The sequence below is a fragment of the Microtus pennsylvanicus genome, chromosome 3 (genome assembly GCF_037038515.1).
Source record: "Microtus pennsylvanicus isolate mMicPen1 chromosome 3, mMicPen1.hap1, whole genome shotgun sequence".
In the NCBI taxonomy this organism is placed as follows: Eukaryota; Metazoa; Chordata; class Mammalia; order Rodentia; family Cricetidae; genus Microtus; species Microtus pennsylvanicus.
In genome coordinates this window covers 76,892,316-76,915,305 of record NC_134581.1, presented here as the reverse complement: position 1 = coordinate 76,915,305, position 22,990 = coordinate 76,892,316, and the positions used below count along the sequence as shown (strand labels likewise).

Genomic DNA, 22,990 nt, shown 5'->3' with positions numbered 1-22,990 from the left:
ACCGCCCTCCTGTTTCTCTGCCTGAGGGTCCCAGGGGCTACACCCGCTGGTAGTGGCTAAACCCGAGTGAGCGCTGCTACTGTGTCCAGGACGGCTCTAAGGCCACCCGGTCAGCTTCTTCTGTCGCCTCGGCCAGTCATTTGAGCCTCAGGACACCTGTCATTCCTCCCTCAACCTTTCCCAGCCAGGAGGTTGGGAAGCGGGAGTTGGCTTCCAAGCCTTGAACGGGGCGCAGCTCCCAGCCGGAGCGCCCGGGCCCGCCCCCTAGGGCGCGGGGAGGGGGCGGGGGGCTGCGCGGGGCGGGGCCGGGCGGCGCCCGGGGTCCCCTCCCCCGCCCCCCTGACGTCAGCCCCCGACAGCCGCGAGCTCCTCACTTGGCTCTCTCCCTCCGTCGGGGAAGCATGGGGCTGCCCAGGCTGGTCTGCGCCTTCTTGCTTGCAGCCTGCTGCTGCTGTCGCCGCGTCACGGGTGAGTTCTTTGTGTGTGCATGTGTGTTGGGGGAGAAACCGACCCGCATCCCACAGGACCCAGGCGTTGGGAGTTGGGGGATGTCTTCGACGGAGCCGGAGTGTGCCGGAAATCAGAGCTAGCAGCCAGGCAGAGGCCAGGGCTCTGTACCCCGGCGGACGCTTCTAGTCAGAGTCCCCAATTCCCAGGCGCTCTTCGTGCGTGCAAGTTCTTTGCAGCGGATTTGCAGCCTAGGTTTTAGAGAATTCTGGTAACGGACCCAGCCAGGAGGCTGCAGCGGCAAGCGGGAAGGGGTGGGGCCGAGCCTCTGCAGGACTCTAGGGCCGGCCTCTCGCAGGTGCTTGCTCTGGGTGCCCGCGACTGGAGCCGGGACAGAGGCGCGGCTGGGGCGCATTCTCAACCCGTGCATTCTGCACCCGCCTGTTGCTGGAAAAAGCTGTTTCCCTTGTTGGAGGGGGCGCCGACCCCCCCCACCTCCGCCTGGGCCTCAGGCCAGCTTGGAGGTGAGCGAGGGAGGAGGTGGCTTCTGCTCGGCTGGGCGTTGGCAAGGGCAGCAGCGGGTGTTGTGGTTCGCCTCGCGCCTACCGGTTTGACGGAATCACAGGGGACAGACGACGAATGGAGAAGTTCTACAACAGAAGCAGTTTATGTTAGGGACTAGAGTCAGATAGAGAGCATCGGGGGCACCTCGGAGCTTTTATTTGAGCCATCTCGTAGACAGACGCTTCTGGGTCCGTGCTTCTTTTGCACGTCCCGCAGCGGTGTCGCGTGTTATTCTTGGCTTCTTATCCCGTCCCAGCCACTAGTCGGGCTGGGAAAGGGGAGGACTGGTCATTACCCACTTCGCTGGCCTCTTGCCCAGTGCCAGCCTCGTCCCTGGGGTACTCCAGTCTAGTGCCTCCCGGGCTGACCTTAGTTCTGGGGAAAGGTCTAAGCCAGCTAGGCAGTTGCAGCGCAGCAAACAGAGCCTCACTCTGCCCTGCTTTCCTGGCTCTCGGAAAAGAGTCAGATATCCAAGGTTCCTCTTGGGTGAAAACGACCCCACCTGCCTGACCTCCAGCCTGGAAGCCACACAATCCAGGCATCCCAGTGTCGAGCCAGATTGTGTCCAGTGACATCACCTTCCCAAAGGGCTGGTACCACTGGCGTCACTCCTGCCCACTCTTTGGTCCTTGACCTAACTCCTGTAGGGGATTCTGACCCCTCTTTACTTGGATGGGGTCTTCAGATTGTATTGCAATATTCCTTGGCATGCTGCTTCTGGAGTATGAATTGTGGCCTCTGGCCAGAGTTGGCCCACCGTGTCTTCTAGAGGATTTGGGGGGCAGAGGGTAGAATAGTGACGTCTTCCCTGGGGAGGTGGGGATACAAAGGGGCCTGTTGTGCCCAAGCCTGGCACATGCCTTGCATTCTCATAGTCTGAGCTCACCAGGACTAGGAAGGGGCCCAGGAGCAAAGGGGCCTTCCTCTTGGCCCAGAGCCCATGTTCTCCTTATCTGTGTCTCCGCCAGTTTCTCTTAAAAGACACCCAGTCACTCTGTCTATGTTCCAGGCCATATTCCACTGGGAGAGGTCTGATCCAGGTTGGGTTGTGGGCATTGTGAAGTTAAGGGTAAAGAGAGGTCAGGGCCCTCTCCAGACCCTTGGAGTAGAACAGCTGCAGTGAGCCAGGAGAGGAGGGGACAGGACAGGACAGAGCAGCTGGCTGACGAAGCTGCCTGGGCATGGGCCTCCCTTCCCCAGGTGTGCCAGGAGAGGACAAACAGCCTACACCTACACCAGACGTGGTGGAGGTGGAAGTGGGCCACACAGCCTACCTGAAGTGTGGCCCACCGCAGCATTCCTCAGTCAACTTCAGCCACGTGGACTGGTTTTTGGTGAGTGCCTGGGCTTCAGAGGGCTGTGGTAGGTGGGAAACACTGTCCCTCAGGTAGGTAACTCGTCTCTCTGCTCCTTGCCCTTAGATTCACAAGGAGAGGCAGATACCCATTTTCCGTGTGCGCCAGGGCCGGGGCCAGAATGAACCTGGGGAATACGAGCACCGCCTTAGTCTGGAGGGCACAGGAGATGCTCTGTCCCTGAGTCAAGTCACTCCCCATGATGAGCGTGTATTCCTCTGCAAGAGCAAGCGGCCACGGCTCCAGGATCACTACATTGAGCTCCAAGTCTACAGTGAGTGTCCCCCCATTCCTGCCTTCCGGATAGTGTGGACCATGTAAAGATGGGTTTCCATTTCTCGGTTCGTTTCCCTTCTGTTGTAGAAGCTCCAGAAGAGCCAACCATCCAGGCCAATGCCTTGGGCATCCACGTGGACAGACAAGAGCTTGGGGAGGTGAGATACAGTAAGCCAAGTGATGGTGAACGGGCTAAGCTGGGGCAGAGGTGGTTGTCAGAAGCAAGGAGATTCCCATCCTGTCCTCTTTAGGTTGCTACCTGTGTGGGGAGGAATGGGTACCCCATTCCTCAAGTCATCTGGTACAAGAATGGTCGGCCCCTGCAGGAGGAGGAGAACCGTGAGTACTCCCTTACTGCCTAGGCTCTGGAGAACCTAGCGCGTTCTCTTAGAAATTTCACTGAAACAAAAAACCCATACAGGTAATGTGCTATTGAACAATTCAGACTTTAGCTGAGAGTTGGTTCAGTTAAGAGCACTGGTTGCTCTTGCAGAGGACTCGGGTCAGTTCCGAGCATCCACATGACAGCTCACAGCCACCCACAATTCCAGTTCCAGAGGATCTGATGCCTTCTTTTGACCTCCAGAGCAAAAGGCATGCAAGTGGTACACATATACACATTCAGGCAAAATATTCATATGCATAAAAAAACATCATAAAAATTTACCTTTTATGCATTTACTTATATTTTATGTATGAGTGCCTCTAACTAAATGTATACCTACCTGCATGCAAGAAGAGGGCATCAGATCTTATAGATGGTTGTGAACCACCATGTGGTTGCTAGGACTTGAACTCAGAACTTCTAGAAGTACAGCCAGTGCTCTTAACCCCTGAGCCATCTCTTCAGGCCCCCAATTTCTTTCTCTCTCTCTCTCTCTCTCTCTCTCTCTCTCTCTCTCTCTCTCTCTCTCTCTCTCTCTCTCTCTCTCTCCCCGTTGTTTTGTTTGTTTCCTTTTCTAGAAAGGGTTTCTCTGTGTAGCTTTGGAGCCTCTGAGCCATCTCTTCAGGCCCCACAATTTCTTTCTCCATTGTTTTGTTTTTTTGTTTGTTTGCTTTTCGAGAAAGGGTTTCTCTGTGTAGCTTTGGAGCTTGACCTGGAACTAGCTCTGTAGAGCAGGCTGGCTGCAAACTCACAGAGATTTGCCTGCCTTGGCCTCCCAAGTACTTGGATTAAAGGCGTGCACCAGTACCACCAAGCCACAAAAAAATTTTTGGGGGGAAAACTTTAAGCTATAAAAAGCTAGGATTCCTTTCTGGCTGACTCCTCCCAGAGATGACTTCTGCTGTCAACTGTTATTTTCTTTTGTTCTTATTTCTCTGTCCTTCACAATGTTTGCTGCAGCGTAGAGCTTTGTGTGGTGTTTGGAGACAGGAACTCAAACAACTCGGGCTGGCTTTTGACTGCTGTCACCCAAGGGCTAGGATACTATGTATGTACCCCTGGCTCAAGGCTTACCTTTTGTATTGATTTGGGTTGGTTTTTCTTTTTTTTTTTTTTTTTTCGAGACAGGGTTTCTCTGTGGTTTTGGAGCCTGTCCTGGAACTAGCTCTGTAGACCAGGCTGGTCTCGAACTCACAGAGATCCGCCTGCCTCTGCCTCCCAAGTGCTGGGATTAAAGGCGTGCGCCACCATCGCAGGGCTTGGGTTGGTTTTTCAAGACATGGTTTCACTGTGTAGTCCTGGCTGTTCTGCAACTCCTTTGTAGACCAGGCTAGCCTTGAACTCACAGTGATCTTTAGGAAACTTCTGCCTCCTGAGTGCTGGGATTAAAGGTGTGCACCACCACTGCCCAGCAAGGCTTGTGTTTTTTACTGTCTCCACCAGGGGTGATTTTGCATACATACCTATCTGAGGGAGACTTGGCAGTGTCTGGGGGCACAAACTCAGAGGCTGCTATTGGCATCTGGTAGGTAGAGGTCAAAAATAGAGCTCAGCATCCTACAACGCACAAGGAGGCCCCACCACAAAGAATTAATTCTGATCCACAGCATCAATATTGCTGAACCCGAGGAGCCCCGCCCTTCATGGTGATGTGGCCACACATCCCTTTTTGTAATGTGTCCAGGTCAGTCTGGTCAGATAGACCCGTTTTGCCTCCTGCTGTCGTACTGAATATGATGTGGTTATTACCATTCTCCTGTTAGCATGTAATGTCTCAATTTTTCATCACTTTGGACTTTTGTTTTGGATTCTGAGGCTTGAACCTAAGGTCTTACACATGCTAAGAACATGCACTACCACTAAGCCTTTTGCCTGACTCCATTTTCCTTTGTCTCTGGGATGATCCTGGCACATGTCCTCGTATATGTGCTAAGGTGTAAATGTCTTTTTAGGGCAGATAACAAACAAGTAAAGTGCTGAGTTGAAAGGGCACCAGTTTGTATTTGGCTATGGGCCTCTGCCTTAGAGATCTCTCTGCTAATCCCCGGGAGAAGTTGGGGGCTGAGGGGTGCTGAAGCCAAGTCTTGCGTCCCTCCTCCTGCCCAGGTGTCCAAATTCAGTCGTCACAGATTGTGGAGTCCAGTGGCTTGTACACCTTGCAGAGTGTTCTGAAGGCACAGCTAGTTAAGGAGGACAAAGACGCCCAATTTTACTGTGAACTCAACTACCGGCTGCCCAGTGGGAACCACATGAAGGAATCTAAGGAGGTCACTGTTCCTGTTTTCTGTAAGTCTTGACTTGCTCCTCTAGTTTTGGGGGATGGGCCTGGTAGGAACTTCTGCTGGTCCCTCTGCATAAATTTCGGGGCCAAGCCTTGGGCTGAGAGCCTTTGCTTTTGCCCACACAGACCCTGCAGAAAAAGTGTGGGTAGAAGTAGAGCCTGAGGGACTGCTGAAGGAAGGGGACCATGTGAAAATCAGGTGTCTGACGGACGGTAACCCTCAGCCCGACTTCACTATCAACAAGCAGGTTCGGAGGGCTCCACGGTGGGTGCATGGAGGGTGTGCAAGGGCACAGGCAAAGAGGCAGACACAGCAGCTGGAGGGGTATCAGCTCACCCTCTTGTCCTCTCCCAGAACCCCAACACTGGGGAGATGGAGGAGGAGACCACCGATGAAAACGGTATCCTGGTCTTGGAACCTGCGCAGAGGCAACACAGTGGGCTCTACCAGTGTCAGAGCCTGGACTTGGAAACTATGATCACCCTGTCAAGTGACTCCCAGGAGCTGCTAGTGAACTGTGAGGCACCAGGATGGAGGTTCAGCCTGAGATGAGGGGGATCTGGGGGGCCTGCTCAGGCTGACACTTTGCTATGCCTCCAGATGTGTCTGATGTTCGAGTGAATCCAGCTGCCCCTGAAGCCCAGGAAGGTGACAGCCTCACACTGACCTGTGAGGCAGAGAGTAACCAGGACCTTGAGTTCGAGTGGCTGAGAGACAAGGTACAGATGGCCTTGAGATTGTGGGTGCGAGCTTGCTCCTTCTGACCCCCCTGACCTACCTCTCACCCCTAGACAGGCCAGCTGCTGGGCAAGGGGCCTGACCTCCAGCTAAACAACGTGAAACGGGGAGCAGGGGGACAATATCTCTGCATGGCATCTGTTCCTAGTGTTCCTGGCTTGAATCGCACACAGCTGGTCAGCGTGGGCATTTTTGGTGAGGCCCTTTGTACAGCAATCAACCCAAATTGGATGGCTTTGAGATGTCGGAGGTCAAAAAAGTCAGCTGGCACCCTGAGAGCTGTGGTGGGAAAGTAGAAGCGGGCGATTTGGGGGTCTAACCCTTCCCTCCTTCAAGGGTCCCCGTGGATGGCGTTAAAGGAGAGGAAGGTGTGGGTGCAGGAGAATGCAGTGCTGAACCTGTCTTGTGAGGCTTCAGGACATCCTCGGCCCACCATCTCCTGGAATGTCAACGCCTCGGTGAGACGTCCTCTTAATCCCTGCCGAGGCTTTGAGGCCATGGCCGGAGATCCTCCCCCTCTGAGCTGTCCATTTCCTTCTAGGCAACGGAATGGAACCCAGATCCACAGACAGCTGTGAGCACCCTCAATGTCCTTGTGACCCCAGAGCTGCTGGAGACAGGTGCAGAATGTACAGCCTCCAACTCCAAGGGCTCAAACACCACCACCATCATCCTCAAGCTGGGTAAGAGCTGCCTCCCTGCCGAGAATGATGGGCATGCCCAGGCCAGGGCATTAACGTGCGCTTCTACTAACAAGCCCTTCCTCTGCCTCCTAGTCACTTTAACCACCCTCACACCCGACTTCCGCCAGACTACTGGCCTCGGCACCTCCACAGTCGGTCCTCATACCAGAGCCAACAGCACCTCCACAGGTAAGCCAGGCCTTTGCCAGGGTTCCCACTCTGCCCTGTGAAGAAATAGTAATAGCCCATCTGTCACCCTGGGCTGGCTAGGGTGGGGCAGCAACAGCGATGTAGCAGCCTGGGGGCAGGGAGTGACTACAAGTGTCTTTGTCTGACAGAGAAAAAGCTGCCACAGCCAGAGAGCAAAGGTGTGGTCATTGTGGCTGTGATCGTGTGTATCTTGGTCCTTGCTGTACTGGGTGCTACCCTCTATTTCTTCTACAAGAAGGGCAAACTGCCGTGTGGACGCTCAGGAAAACAAGAGATGTAAGCCAGGCTCATGGCCCTCAATCCCTCCCCGTTTTTGGCTGTCCAGCTTGCTACCTCATAAGGAACCTCCTCTACCTAGTGTCCACTTACCCTTGAGAGCAGAAACTGGACCTTTCGTACCGCCCATTGCCCAACGTCCATCCACCACACCTCCTCGGGTCCTCCCTTCTTGAGCTGGCCCCAAATCACCAGAGACCGTAGAGTATTCATCCCTAAAGGCTCTCCCTTCCCTTGTCCCCCGAGTTGCCAACCTCTCACCTCCCTCCTCCCAGCACGCTACCCCCGACTCGTAAGAGTGAATTTGTAGTTGAAGTTAAGTCAGATAAGCTCCCAGAAGAGATGGCTCTCCTACAGGGCAGCACCGGTGACAAGAGGGCTCCAGGAGACCAGGTAGGAGGCAGCTCCTGAGGCCAGGAATCGGGGTAGTGGGCTGATGGTACTTGTTCCTGAACAGTAACTCTTTCTATCCTTCCTTCTTGGTTGGAGATGGGAAGCAGGCCCATCCTGCCTTACATTACTGACAATGGCAGGACAAGGCCCATGGTGGAGGGACCCTGGAGAAAGACAGCAAAGCCCTACCCTATTTTCTGCTAAAAGCATAGCCTCTTTCCCCACTGCAGATAGTTGGGGGACATCTATCTTTTCTTGTCCCCTTCCCATTTCTGCTGCTTGCCTCAAGGCTGTTGCAAATTCATCAGCTTTTGCTTCATTATCTCTCATTTTGGTGTTCATGCTGTGAACCCCATGGTTCTTCATGTTCTGGTTGTTTCTCTTCCCCTTTCAGGGAGAGAAATACATCGATCTGAGGCATTAGCTGACTCACCAATGTTTCCGGCTCCCTGCTCAGTCTTCACCCCAAGCTAAAGGGACAGCAGGGAAGACTCCCACTCAGGTCCAGAGAGCCAAGAACTGGGACAAGCGCCATTTGGAGGATCTCATTTGGCCATGGAGGCCTGGCTTTAGAGACCAAGTCCTCCTTTGTGTCCACTGAGTAATGCTTATCCCAAGTGACTGGGAGCCTCAGTCTTCCAGAAATGGGAAGGGTTTTGTCCCCTCCTCCCCTTTTCCCAAGTGGATGTTTTCTGTACACAGCCAAAGGCTGCATATCCATCTTCTGCCATCAGCTGCGTGGGCCTGCCGCTCTGAGCAGGTGTGCTCCCCTCACAGGCTGTTATCACATGATGTAGGACCTGGACATGTGGTCACATACACTGTTCACACTGCTCCTCGAGAGAGGCCCACAGTCCAGAGGCAGCTGCAGCACTGCTTCTGTGCCTGCCTGCCGCTATTTCAGGGATTTTTGGGATATTTTTCGTTTGGGCAGAAGTCAGGGCTTGGTGGTAATCCTTTAGTCGGTGAGTTAGGAAGCTCAGCACTGTTGTTCGTTTGAGTGAAGGTTATTTACTGAGCCTGAGCTTCCTGCTTCCTCAGTGGAGAATGGGAGACTGAAAGAGAAGCCATGGGACAGAGGAGGTCTACTGGTATGGGGATTAAGCTCACAGGTAGGTTAGTACCAAATTTCTACATGCGAGTTTATGGGCCCAGATCCCAGGAGAGTCTAAGTGGGAGAATGGTACTTAGAGATGAAAACCTGGCCTGGCAAGAGCTATTGGAGTATGTGTGCATATCTGTAAGTGTGTGTGTGTACATACATACATACAAATATATATATATATGGTTTTGTCTGTAAATTTGCAAATTGTTTCCTTTTATATATTATGTGTGTTAGAAAAATAAAGTGTTATTGTCCCAAAAGCTTGATGCGCTTCCCATTCATCATGGATGCTTCCAGAATCACAGGTGTCATCACAGGAGTGACAGGCTCTCAGAAGACTGTCCCTTTACCTCTAAAGCATCCAGAGCTGAGCCGCATGCTGCTCAGTGCTAACTGACAGCTATGCCCCTGTTGTGTACCCCATCACCTGTACCACTGCCATCGGTCTCAAAGCTGCCCTGTGTATTAACCCCAGCCCCAGATGCGACAGAACTCAAGTGTGCTACAACAAAAGAAATTTTATTTAAAAATATTTTTTACAGACATGGGTGTTTGAAAAAGCTCTTTAGTTAACTGTATGGAAATGAAAAAATTAATAAATAACATTAGTATAACAGACCTCTAATTAGTATAACAGACCTCTACACATCAGTACACTGGCAAAACAACATGGACTTGAGAGAACGAGTCTTAAAGCTCCGCTACTCTGCAGGAGTATTTACCTCTGTCTGCTCTTTAGAGAATGATTAAATACTGCTAATAGAAATCTTTTTATATTAATGACATTTAAAAAATAGTCCACGAGAATCTCACCTAAGTGTGTTTTGTTTCATAACACTGATATACAAATTGGGACTCTATTCTGGGGAAAATATTAAGTTCTCTCTTGCCCCACCCAAGTCAAGAATTTTAAAATCTTGACTGAGGAGGACCTTAAAAAGAACTGTTTCTATCCCCCACTCTTTGTTAGCTACAGGCAGGGGAGAAATGGGAAAAAGGAGGGTAAGAAAACTGGTTGAAACCTCTGACAGTATGGATGACAGGCTTCTGGATTCCATGGCCTCTCCCTGGGGGCAATCAGATCCTGAAGGGCACCAGCCACTTAATGCTTTAAGGATGAAGTCTTCAAATGAAGGGAAAGCCAAGTCTGAGGAGAGGCAGGAGGTTGAAGCTGGCTCAAGATCCAGCAAAACGAAAAACAACAAATAAACCATCTCCCCTTCCAGGAGGGTAGCCCTCAGCTCCACGTGGCAGGGAACTCTTCCAGGAGGCTGCGGGAGCAGGACATCAGGAGCAGCGGAGCGCTAACTGCTGCCTGGAACCAACCAAGCGATGCCAGATAAAGTGCTGCTCTTTCCCAAACAAGCCTCATGGCAGAGAAAGGAAACTATAGGCACCTATGTGCCACCTCTCCAGCCAGATATCCTTGTCCCCAAGACTCTAGGGCTAACGAGATTCCAGGTAGAGGAGCTCAGACTCTGGTATTTCCATATTAAGTCCTAAAATGCAGCCTGGGATACAGCGCTGCCTTAGAAAGGCACAAAACATTTGGCTTTTTTTTTCAGTGTGCTAAAAATTGTTTTGTTTTGAATAAAGGAAAAAGATATATAAGGTTAAAAATCCCAAGTCAGCACAGCCAGAAAGCAGATGGAGGAGGTACCTCACAGCTGCCGTGCCCAGCACCTCTCAGCAGAGGTCAGACTTCCCACTTAAGGGTGCTGACTAGGTCAGGAGGCAGCTCCTCTCTCTGCACTGCAGGGCGGGCTCACTAGCCCAGACAGCAGGGGAGAGGCCAAGAGAGCATTCAGGGCCTGCAATCCACTTACCACTTCAAGACAGCCAAAACATGGTCACCCTCTCCACTACTGGGTGAGAGGTAGTGGGGAAGGAGCAACAGCAACCATACACCCCACTTCTGGGACTATGTCGGGAGGCAGTGTGAGCCTAAGGAGCTGTACACAGCATTCATTGTGCAATCCTCTTCTCTGGCTTCCATTCTGTTTTAGAGGGAAGAAAACTTGGAGGCAATGTGGAGGTTTGCCTCTCACATTCAGTTATGGAACTGAATCAGGACTGCAGAACCAGGTGCTCGCAACTCTTGGTTGATTTGTTCAGCTGCCAGATTAGTAGATCTAAGGCTGGCGCTCAGCCTAGGTTCTGTACAACACAAGGAGTGGTCAGCCACATTTTTCTCAAGCACTAAACAGGGAAGACGCTGTACGATCCCTAAGCAGCTGTTGGCTAGCAGCTGGCCCTTCCCATGGTGCTCTTCATCAGGCACAGAACAATGTGTAGGCTCTCCCTTTCCTTGTTTCTCTATTTCTTAAGTCTTGTGCTCCTTACTAGAACCAAGAAATACTGGTACTTTCCCTTGCAAGCATCCCAGATCTCCTGGGACGCTGAAGGCACATGGCACTACTATCCCTCTCCTCCTTCATTCAGGAGCCTAGACATCAAATGAGCACTCTGCTCTCGCCCTTTCCATGAGCCTCAATGCCTATCTTTGGATTAGTAGGTTACTTCTGTGTATACCAAATGACTTGAATATTTAGAAGTTAAAAGCAGGGTAGTATGTGTGATATGCCTTAAAATGAAGGGCAGGCTCTAAGATGGGAGTCCAAGGATCCAGGTAAGCAGAAGCATAGCTTTACTCCCTGCACCCCACCCCTAAAAGAAAAATATCCCTCATTCTGATGTTGAACTTAAAAAGAAAAAAAGAGAGAGAAAAATACCCCAAGCAAACAAAACCCACCACACGCTTATTACAGGACTAGAGAAAAAGCAACCAGACAGGGAAGATACAGGTAGCTTGTCTAAGGAGCTCACAGAAGAAGCTCTATTTGACATTGAAAATATCTATATCCTGGCAAATATCCGAGGTTCCTAGGAAAGCAGAGTTAAGTACATCACTGCAGGCTCCCTCACAGAAAGAGAAACAAGGAGGATGGAAATGCAAGAGACTGGTCAAGAGCCCACAGAATGAACAGGTATTCAGCACTAAAACCAGAAGAGAGCCAAGCCTAAAGTGGCTACAGTGGAAGCGGGATCTGCACTCTAAGTAACATCGAAGAAGACCCGAGGTTGAGCGGAGGCTAAGAAATGCTACCCAAGAACAGACTAGAACAGCCTCATGAGTGGGGAAAACAATCTTGGGTGCCAAGACTCTAAGGAGAAAAATAGGAAGAAATGAAGAAGCAAAGATGATAGTGACTCTGGGTAAGTTAAAAATAGGTATTTCCAGCTGGGCGGTGGTACACGCCTTTAATCCCAGCACTCTCTGGGATTCAGGCAGATCTCTGAATTCAAGGCCAGCCTGATCTCCAGAGCGAGTTCCAGGGCGCATAGGGCTACACAGAGAAACCCTATCCTCAAAAGGCCGGAAAGGGGGGGGGGGTAAGGGGTGATTTCTTCAACTTCACTTTTCCAGATGAACAGCAGAACAGAAACTGTGCTTCCAGCATGGAAGTCCCTTTGCAGATCTCTTCTTGGAGGCTCTCAATCTGCCACAATCTCTCTGTTCTTCCTGTAAGGCCCAGTGCGGGTATGCATCTCACTGAGTGTATTCTTTCTTAAGAACATAACTTAAGTATTACTGTCCTTCTGCTTGCAGCTACCTCGTGTTCCTGCCTCCATGACCTTCCCAAAATGAAAGACTGCACCTTCAAACTACCAGACATAAAGGAAACTACAGCGGGAGAACCAGAAGAGTCACTGGCAGGGAAGCTATTCCATTAGGAACTCGAACTTGAGGAGAGTACCTCCACTCATGCACCAGATGGTGTCGCTGCTTTCCCTGTTGCTGGAAATGAAGAGGAGAAAATATTCTTCATGAACAGGCAAGACACTCAAGAGTCCGGTCTCATCGTCACCTTGCAATGTATCTGAGGCTGGTCTAAAATCCCTAATGCTACTTCCAAAGACAGGCTCGCTCCAAGAGTTCCAGCTTGGTGAACAGATACCCTCAGGAGATACAGCTCAGCACAGACTCCTCAGGGTGCCTGTTCTGACCCATGGAATCATTAGGTTTAATTTTCTCTTGTTCTTTCCAAGAATTATTGAATGTTTCTAAAGAACCACATTCATTGTAAGAAGATCAAGTGAACTAAAGTCAAGGGTACCTATTTTGGGGTCATGTATACTAATATGCTGTGAAGTATACGTAGGGACTAAGTCTAAGTTTTCCAGCCAGTAATATACAAGAACCAAGTCTCCCATGCATCAAATGGCTGTGTATATTCCTACAGAAGGACTGCCCGTGTGTGACTGAGATCACAGTTGACTCCAGATGCTTTGTGTAGTGCTAGAGTACTTCTGTTGAATTTTGAAGCTTCAAGTGCCAGATGATAACGTCAGCAGTAAAGCTCTGGTACCTTTAATAAGCTGCCCGCACTGGAAAGGCTTGTGAGGACAGAATCCAGGCTCAGTTCCTGACCAGCTCCTGAGAATAAGGGCCTCACCCTTTCCCAACCCTTCCACCTATCCTAAGACAGAATTATGACACAGATTGCTAAAGAGTAGAAAAGAAATCCCAAATTGTACGGGAGATAGTGACAGGTCCCAGAAGGGTAAAAACAAAAACCTTTCCAACAAGAAGGACCTGGGACAAAAGCAGCTCAGTAAAAAGATAAAGGCACTGGATTGGAAAGCAGACTGCAGCAAAAGCTTTGCTTAAGCATTTAGTGCTCTACTGTGCAACTCTCAGTCAGTGGATCCTCAACCCACTGAAGAGATTATGAAATTTGTAGCAAAAAAGGATAATCCATGAGGTATACACAACAGAATCTCCCAAATATTATCAAGGCTACAGAAAGACAACAGGGGTTAATGGGAAAGTCTTGGGCTAATTTTAAGCAAGACAGCGCTATTAAGGACAAATAACTCTATACAAAAGAGTTGTGAATAAACACATGTATAGTCAAATGCAAAAAGAGTTAAAGGACAGCCCCATGCTTAACTTCCCAACACCAGTAAACCACCATGAGGTGGCAGGGAAGAACAGACAGCTGACATTTCTGACACATAGTAATCACTCCAATATTTGTAGAAATTAGAAAACGGTTATAGCCAGGACAGTGGTTAGAATAATCTATTCAGTAGAGTGATTATTCTAGAATCAGAAAGGCCAATGGAAAGAAGGAAAGTCTGAGAAGGCCTGCAGCCTTCTGATTCTCATGATGTGAGGTAGAACATTCAGCATTAACACCATGGCTGATCATCACAGAAAGACTAAATCCTGTTAATGGTGCCATAAAATGAATACACAGCTGATTCCTGGTTTGGTCTGCAAGCAAGTTATATATAAAAATTAACTTGTAAGATTGCTACTCGAACCATAAAACACATTTTCTTTCCCACAGAGGAAATAAATATTTTAAATATGAAGAACAGTGACTCTTATCCATCCCATACCCCACAGAACAGCCAAAGGATGCCCAGTACTACTATGACAGTACTACGTTGTCCAGTGAAGGGATGTCTGAGAATTGAAAGAGAAAGACAAAATGGCAGAGTATGCAGGGAGGGGCTGGAGGAGGAAGAGGGGAAGAAGTGAAAGAGAATGGTCAGCCAGGGTCAATTTACTGCTTAAATAAATACTAACATACAAAGGCTGAGGTCAAGAGCTGCCCAGTCTGCTAACTAGGAGGTATACTTCAGAACCCACAGGATTCTCACTTTAGAAGAACAGTGGGAGGGCAGTCAGAGGAGTCTAGTCCTGGCGAGACAGTGATCCATCAATAAAGTGGCATGCAAAGCAATTTAGAAAGACACAGAGAAAGCAATGGTCTCTGTTGAATAAAATAGCCTAATGAGGTTGAGGAATAGGAAAACGTTAAAGCTGTTTTCGTAATTGTAACATAGAGCAGAAAAAGAGGATGGGCTTGCCAAAAATAGCAAAACCCAAACTAGATTATTTATGAAAGAGCAATTTTAGGTAAACTTAGAGGAAGAGCCAAGGAATTAAAACTTACTATCCAAATGGAAAAAGAAGAATGGGTTATTGGTGCCTTCAAAAGAAAAAGAAATTCAATTTTGGAGACTATTTTCAAAATGAGTGGCATGAAACCTCCTTAAGGCTACCTAATAATATCAGGCACAGGCCCCAGCATGTCCTGGGGCCAAAGGAAAGGCCTACATACGATGGTCTCAATCCTTGATGCTAACAGATATACATCTAATAAACCAACACCCATGCTAATCAAACATATGCCTGTCCACCATAGGGACCAAACGCCCACTCACCCCCACTCAACACCCCTTTCAGAGCTCAAACGGGCACTCAACAGAGAGCAGGACAAAACTGTCATTTCCCTAGGTAGTAGGGATAGTAATTGCCACAGATCTGGTTTTTGTTTTCTTTTGGAGGCAGGGTTTCATGCAGCCCAAGCTAGCTTCAAACTTGCTATGTAGGCAAGAGTGGCCCTGAACTTCTAATGCTCTGTCTTCAGCTCCTGAGTGCTAGGGACTGGAGGTGTACCTCAGCACCATTTGTTCTGTGCAGTGTGGGGCTGAACCATGGCTTTGTGAATGCTAGACAACTCTACCAACTGAGCTATATCCTTAGTGCTCCACAGAAGACTTGGATACACAGAAAAGGCAGAAGGTACATAGCCAATGATTTATTTTCTTGATAGATCTTCACATAGTGGGCAATATCTGCAAGGAAAGAAATACTACAATACAGAGAGACTAGGCCTGCAACCTTTTCCAAGTTCTCTGTTGAGGCCTTCAAATTTTTGTTTTTTATACTTTTTAAAAAATATTTCTTTAATTTTATGTTTATGTTTATGTTTTATCTGCATGTATGTATGCACACCATGTATGTGCCTGGAGCCCACAGAGGTCAGAAGAAGGCACCAGATCCCTCTAGATCTGGAGTTACAAATGGTTTTGAGCTGCCGCATGGTGCTGGGAACCAAATCTGCGTCCTTTACAAGAACAGCTACTCTTAACCCATGAGCCATCTATTCAAGCCCCGTTGTTTGTTTTGAAACAGTGGTTCAAGCAGCTTTGAGCTGGTCCTGAACTTCTCATCATCTTGCCACCATCTCCCTAGTACTGAGAGTAGAGGCACATGTGACTAAGCCTGGCTTAGGCTTTCAATGTTCAAGGGAACACAAAATTGGAGCTTTTTTTTAGGTGGATAATAAGCTATAAGCTATTGTTTCCTATTAACCGCTATGTGGAGGAGACCCTGGGTAACCATGGCAAATTCACATAAAGTACTGGAATAGCAGTCTGCCCTGGGAACACAAGTAGCTCTGAGGCAAGTGGATAAAACCTTAAGACCTTGAAGCATCCAGAAACCAAGAGAGTTCAAAAGGTTTTAGTTGCAAAGATGTTAAGACTAGAAAGAAAGTGTAATCTTAGTGGGCCAATTCTGTCTGAACATAAAGGATAGAGTGGATTCATGCAAAAAACCATTTGCATGTGACAGGAGAAAGGACAATGCTGCCAGGGAAGTCAGCAAGACTCCAGACAGAGAACTAACTAAACCCAAGGGGTTGTAACAGTGACTGGGAAAAATGTCTCCAAACTGACTCCAAATCTAGATAAACTTGTAAATACAGAAACTACTATAATGTCCCAAACTGTCTTTGACTGAAAGATTTCAATGAATGATGTGAACACTGTGGATGATACAGTGATTATATGTAGGACCCAATATAAGGGCAAGGAAGGAGAAAGAGAAATCATTCCCAAAGCCCTAGGCACATGAACAACCAAGTCACTGGGTGGAAGCAATGCAGGAAAGGCGCTAGTCATTAGCAAATGCCGTAAGGTAATTAGGGTTATCCCTACCCCTTAGAGGGTGAGGAAAGAAATCATTTCTGAAAGGCTAACATCACTTCTATTCAAGGGAGAAATTCCTCAGCTGAAATTAACCACTGGCAAGAAAGACTGAATAGGCAAGTCCTTACTGATTTATTTTGTAAATCTAAATAGTATGTGACTGAAGCTTCCTAAAAGCTCCATGGTATTTGGGCTGGAAAGCCACTCTGGAAACAAATGTTCTTCTGTTCCTGTTAGGTAGAAAGACTCAAGACCTACATCGGAAACCTGGCACCAAGGCAACAGACTCCCACAGACTATTTCCTGGGGAACACATGGAATGTATATGAAGGCCTCTATTTCAAACCAGTCATTAGGTAATTAGGAGAATTCAAACATCTTATTTTAACAAATTCAACGTTCCTATAGAAACAGCACTTTGGAGTGACCAGTGTTAGCTGTTAGCATCAGTCATAACTGTAACCACAGAACAGTACTTTCCTTCCCACCTATTCTACCAAACAAACCAATACCATCAGATGTCAGAAAAAACATCCTGTAAGCTGCTTGGCTTCAGGTCACAGCAAGCCAGAGAACACCAATGAGGAAAGGATAGGGTAAGGAATCTCAAGGGTAAAGGACAGAGGGTATTCTAACACGGTAAGACTTAGCTAAGCACATAATAATCTAAGCCAAAGGGGAGTGTTGAGGTTGTAACATCCAGCAGGGCCAGGTGCAATACCACAGTAGATGGGAGTCTTCAGATTCTTTCCTGAAGCTCTTGTGCTAACTCCCTGCCTGGATTCACACACAGCAGGATAATCTTATAATCATAGGACACACAGACAGACCACATACACACCCTTAACAGGAAAGTCTTAAATCTTTAACTAGGGCTACAGAACAGCATTTCTACTGCTTTCTGTACAGTTGCAGGGATGGGCTACCATTTAATAAAAACTCACGCTCTCCTACTGGGAACTGAAGGACTACAAACACACTCTTCAGACCAATGTAACAGTGAAACACACCAGCTGCTCCATTTTCATTCCACTGCTTTGAAATCTTGGAACCATGGGTGTCGATACCCACAGAAAAGGCAGGACCTCACTGTGATGTTCCAAAAGAAGTCACTGCTTTCCTAGGTGCTCCTTGAGTAAGAGCCCGGCTCATGGGTCCTCTGAATCCATGGCAAGGAGAGATGTGCTAGGTAGCTACGTGGGCAGGAGAAGAAATAGAAACAAATTCCCGGAGGATGTTTTTAGCCATCTCAATGTTGTTGTGGGCAATGACCAAAGCTTTCTGAATGTCCTGGTAGGAGTAGCCCTGACTCATGAGGCGCTCAATCTCACTTGAGAGCTGTGGGGAGGGAGCGATGGCAGCAGGGTTAGCAGTGGCACCTCCACCATGCTGATAGCTACTTGCTTTTCGTTCAGAGTTGATTCTCCGGGGGAATGGTTTAGGGGGGCGCTCAGGAACTTGGGAACTCTCATTGAAGTCTAAAAGAGAAAGAAAAAAATATTTGCAAATCCTGGAAGCTCCAATTTAATGGCAGCAACAATAACAATATGCTAATGTGTTCCTCTGTTACAAGGCTAGAATTATATTTTTTGTTTGTTTTAAAACAGGAGCTCACTCTATAGCCAAGACTGGAATCAAACTCACACCTGTACTCGGACTTCCGTCTCTCAAGTGCTGAGATTACAGCTGTGAGCTACCATGCCTGGCACAAGTCTGGGTTTTTATCTATCTTCAGTGTTAGGTGTGAACCCAGGTTGGTAAAGTATTCTGCTGCTGAGCTAGGTCATCAGTCTACAAGTTGGGTTTTGATCTAGACTCTTATTAGAGTGAAGAACCTACTAGATATGTCATACGCCCATTCTTGTAACTGTAATTGCAACTTTGAAAGCATTATCACACCTACACTGTGTGTTATACTTAATAAGTTTACACATTACTAAACTAAACTAAACCAAACCATTTCTTCTACAGATAAGGAGATAGCACAGCCAAAATTGCAAAGAAGAAGCAGTAAGCTAGTCTGGGTGGGAATCCTACCTAGATGGGAAACCAGATGCTACATCTTTTTCATCAGCTGTCACTGGAAATTGAAGATAACTTTGAGAACAAAGTGACAGCTACTCTGGCTGCTTCCCTACCAGGCAGCCACAGGTGCAAGAGTAGTCCTGGATACCAGAGACTAATGTGTGTGTGTTGGGGGGTGGGGGGAAGCAGGGCTAGTATTTGAGGACAGTACAATCCTTCCCAGTAGGATAGGGCTTAGCTGGGGGGGGGGGCATGACACGAGAAGGGGCCAGGGACAACAACATCGCCTCTAAAAAGTTAGAAGCCCTGCCCTCTCCTACAGGAGGAGCTGTGGTTTAAGCACACCTGCAGAGTTTCACTTCCTAATGCGGGACCTAGGACCTGCTCTCCAACATTTAGATACAGTGCACAGCCTGCTATATCCACTCACTGACTAACTGCCACCAGAAGATCATGACTTTAGTTATAAATCAGAGGCCAGATAACATTAATCCAGGACAAGTAAGGCAGCTTGCAGACTCACTTGTTGTAGCATCACCATCCAGAGACAACCAGCCAAAGGAGGAGCTGGCATTAGAGATGTCAGACAGAGTCCGACGAGCTAGAACAGCCGGCACAGGTGGCTTAGGCACATCATACCCATCATCCTCATTTTCTGATTCCTCAGGGCCAGTGCTGGTGTGGGCTGTAGCCAAATTCCCTTCCCCTGGAATAAAGTTGGTATAAGCTATCGTTCTCTGCTGACATACTTCATTTGCTAACACACTTCAGCTCAGAGGGATCCACTCATTCGCCCATGTACACAACCATTTATTCCATTCAAAAGGTACTCAAATGTCTACTGTGGGTCAAATACCATTTGAGGCCTGTAGATGGATAAAATAAAAACTCCACCTGCTCTTGCTGAACATGTCAACAGTCACTCTTATTAAGGTCAACAGCTACTGATGCCAAGACTCAAGTGCTATTTTACAGCCTCCTACCCATATTTTAACTGAGAAGATCAGCCAAAGGCTTGTGTGTGCAGGCTTCTTGAACTTTCATCTTGATAAACTATTTACCATGGGAACTACATCCACACAAAAGAATTTCATCAATGTAATGGGAATAAAAGAAAGCCGCTAGTCCTGACGTCCAGGCCATATAACACAGATGTCTCCAGGCCCCGGGAGGAGGAAAAGGTAGGAAATAGTACCTAAAAAGGAAAGTGGGGCCCATTCTGTACATGAGTCAAAGACTTTTTGCCAAAGAGCACTGAGAATAATTTTCTCTTTGGATAAGCTGTCTTAGCCGAATGCTACAGAGCACCCCTAGGGTTTTTTCTTCTTAGTCTTGAGACTGAGTCTTAGCTATGTAGGCTAGGCTGGCCTCAAACTTAAAATTCTTTTGCCGCAGACTCCCAAGCATTAAAATTACAGACAGGTGCTACCACACAAGGCATATCAATTTTAGTAGAAGACAGGCTACTCACCAAAGGTACTGTTTTCCGTTACAGAGAGTGCTTGGGACTGAATGTTATACATTGCTTCATACGTGCAGGTGTCATTCTGCTGGTCACAGTCACACGCTCTGAACCACAAAGAGGTACAATCATCTTCACAAACAGAATTCTGTTAATTGCAAACTCAAGAAGACTAACCTGTTTCTAACTGTCCTAGACCCTGATTCTTTCAGAACAACATATTCTCTTTGTACCTATACCATTTATAAATACTGTGAGACTGACTCATGACAAGCTAATGGTGTCCACGTTCCGGAGGTCACTGTGACACAGTGGAAAACAATGCAACTGCTTATCGCTATTAGGGATGTAAACATTAGGGTCTAGATTTCTCTTTCTGCTTTACTTCTGACTAGGTAATGGTCTGTGCAATAAGAAAACAAGCAGGTGAAAGACAGGCGAATTATCCAAGTAAACACACTTAGCTCCAATTGGGGCTGCTGGGAGCATACCGTGAACTCTGGGTTGCCTCTAAAGGCCGTTTGGGCTCTGGCTTCTGAATTCCTACAGGCCTAGATGTGGGAGTCATATACTCCGTGTCCTCTTCACTTTCTCCCTGCTCCCCAGATGGCAATTTTGGCACAGGAAGAGGCCTGAAAGAATCAAAATAAATAAATAAATAAACAAATAAATAAATAGTACCTAGGGTACTATCACTTCCACTGACCATGGCAAATATTTAGGAAAATATGCATCAACTACAAAGTTTGCTTTGAGCTGATCCAAATGTGAAGCTGGGATAGGCAGTTGGTCCCAGTTACCCGCAACTCACAAGTTTTGTTACAGTGCTCCCGTTAGCATTGTTTTTCCCCCAAGGCATAAAACATGGAATAGCAGGTGGCTTTCTAACAGAATGCTAGAAATGCATAGCAAATCACACTACAAAAACCCATCTATGGTAGTAAGATTATATAGCTTGTCAAAAGCATTTCTCTAAAGTATGATCACTTCTTCTCTTCACTATTTCCTATCAGAAAAATCTAAAATAAAGAGATAAAAAAGTAACCTGAATAACGAGTAAAAAAGTAGATTAGGTCCTACATGTTTGACTCTTAATCATTCATTTTTTTCTTCCTCTTTTTTTTTTTTTTGGTAGTGAAGGGATCAAACATAGAACCTTACATGTGCTAGATTGACTGTATCTCTGCGCCTCTACTTCAGAGATTTTGCTACTGCAGCACAAAGTATGTAATTCTCATTCAGCTTTCTTCAATAAAACTTCTCAGGAGCTGGAGAGATAGCTCAGTGGTGAAGAGCACTGACTGCTCTTCCAGAGAGGATCAGGGCTCTATTCAAAGCACCCACGCAGCAACTCACAACCATCTGTAACTCCAGTTCCAGGGGACCTGATTCCCTCTTTTGGTATATCTGCATGAGCACTGCCTGCACATAGCATACAGGCATATATATTCAGGTACCACACAAAATAATTTTAAAAAAGAAACAAAAACTTCCGCTGTCTCACCTTATGAAAGGAGACTAACAACTTCATAAGAAACATGACCTCGCCTCATGCTTCTTGGAATAATTCTGAGTATCTCTTTCCCTTTTCACTTTTTTTGCACATCAACAAGAAATACTTGCATTTATTTGCCTTCCCTCATTTACATAATATTTTCCTGATTATAAAAGTAGTACACATTTTTGCTTGTTTGTTGTTTTTTAAGACAGGATTTCTCTGTGTAGCTTTGGAGTTTGTCCTGGAACTAGCTCTGTAGACCCCACTGGCCTTGAACTCAGAGACCTACCTGTCTCTACCCCACTGAGTGAGTGCTGGGATTAAAGGTGTGCACCACCACCACCTGGATGTTGGTTTGTTTGTTGAGACAAAGCCCCCCCCCCCCCCCCCCCAGCCCTGATTGTCCTAGAACTCACTCTGTACACCAGACTGGCCTCAAACTCTGAGACCTCTGCCTCAAGAGTGCTGGGATTAAGGGCATGTGCCACATGCCTGGAAACAGGCATCAGTTAAAAATCATGTCACAGCAACATAACAAAACCAAATCCTTAAGAAGATTAATAAAAACAAGACTCAGCACAAAGGAAAAACATGAGAAGAAAATATTTCAAAATATAAAACTCACAGCACTCAGGGGGCCAGAATAGTAGACTTGTGATGTAACTTTTTGTTTAAGATCATTTCTTATTACTTTTAGTTATAATAAAACATGAGACACATAGGCGTGTCTACAAATGGGTATGTGCAAATGAGTGCAGGTGCCCAAGGAGGCCAGGGGCATTGGATCCCCTGGAGCTGAAGTTACAGATGGTTGTGAGCCTCCATGTGGGTGCTGGGAATCTAACTCAGGTTCTCTGGAAGAATACCAAGTATCCAAACAACTGAGCCACAGCCACTTGTTTGTTTTGAGAAGGAGTTTTGCTAGCTTGTAAACTTGTAGCAATACTACTTACTGCCTTAGTATCTCAAGCACAGGATACAGGCATGCATCAACAACATCCAGTTTAGGATTCTGAGTTTGAAGACATCACTATCTACCTAGGGAGACCCTATCTAATAAAAAAAAGAAATACCCACTGCACGAAATAAATACAACTCTGATATGCTTACCTGGCAGCCAGAGAGTAAATGGCATTAGCAGATGAGGAAGGCTTGATTTTTGGGTGCTCACTCTCTGGACCCGCTGTTGGACTGCTATTCATATTCTGCAAATTAAGAAAAGATATTAAAAAAAAAACCTTTCCTAACTACAGTTAAGTAGCTAAGTATCTCCTCTTACTGAACCTACTGGTGGAAAAAAACTCACAAAAATATTAACAGACCTCCCAAATCCAAGAGTCATAACATCTGATAAAAGAACTGCTTATAGCCAGGCAGTGGAGGCACATGCCTTTAATCCCAGCACTCAGGAGGTAGAGGCAGGTGGATCTCTGAGTTTGAGGCTAGCCTGGTCTACAGAGTGAGTTCCAGGACTGACTGACTCCATAGCTACTGAGAAAC

General features: G+C 47.3%; 2 protein-coding genes across 3 annotated transcripts in view; one reads left to right on the top strand and one right to left on the bottom strand.

Annotated features, from left to right (window-relative positions):
* Positions 1 to 320: 320 nt before the first annotated feature.
* On the top strand, positions 321 to 8,970 carry Mcam (melanoma cell adhesion molecule). Of its 2 annotated transcripts, XM_075966242.1 has the most exons (16): positions 321 to 468; positions 2,212 to 2,345; positions 2,433 to 2,640; positions 2,730 to 2,800; positions 2,894 to 2,981; positions 5,134 to 5,313; positions 5,435 to 5,556; positions 5,664 to 5,826; positions 5,910 to 6,028; positions 6,101 to 6,242; positions 6,384 to 6,505; positions 6,589 to 6,730; positions 6,824 to 6,919; positions 7,069 to 7,216; positions 7,492 to 7,609; positions 8,004 to 8,970. In XM_075966242.1, the coding sequence occupies exons 1-16, from the start codon at positions 402 to 404 to the stop codon at positions 8,031 to 8,033; spliced, it is 1,950 nt and encodes a 649-aa protein (XP_075822357.1). In that variant the 5' UTR covers positions 321 to 401; the 3' UTR covers positions 8,034 to 8,970. The 2 variants fall into 2 exon arrangements, with proteins under 2 accessions (XP_075822357.1, XP_075822356.1); XM_075966241.1 differs by lacking the exon at positions 7,492 to 7,609 and having other exon boundaries at positions 332 to 468.
* Positions 8,971 to 15,466: 6,496 nt separating this feature from the next.
* The window catches only part of Cbl (Cbl proto-oncogene), an 81,847-nt gene continuing 74,323 nt past the window's right edge, over positions 15,467 to 22,990 (bottom strand). The window contains exons 12-16 of the mRNA XM_075966239.1: positions 22,601 to 22,695; positions 20,484 to 20,624; positions 20,002 to 20,099; positions 19,054 to 19,236; positions 15,467 to 17,983 (exon numbers count right to left, since the gene is read on the bottom strand). Coding sequence (XP_075822354.1) covers positions 17,691 to 17,983; positions 19,054 to 19,236; positions 20,002 to 20,099; positions 20,484 to 20,624; positions 22,601 to 22,695 — 810 coding nt within the window. The 3' untranslated portion in view covers positions 15,467 to 17,690. The remainder of the gene's footprint in view (positions 17,984 to 19,053; positions 19,237 to 20,001; positions 20,100 to 20,483; positions 20,625 to 22,600; positions 22,696 to 22,990) is intronic.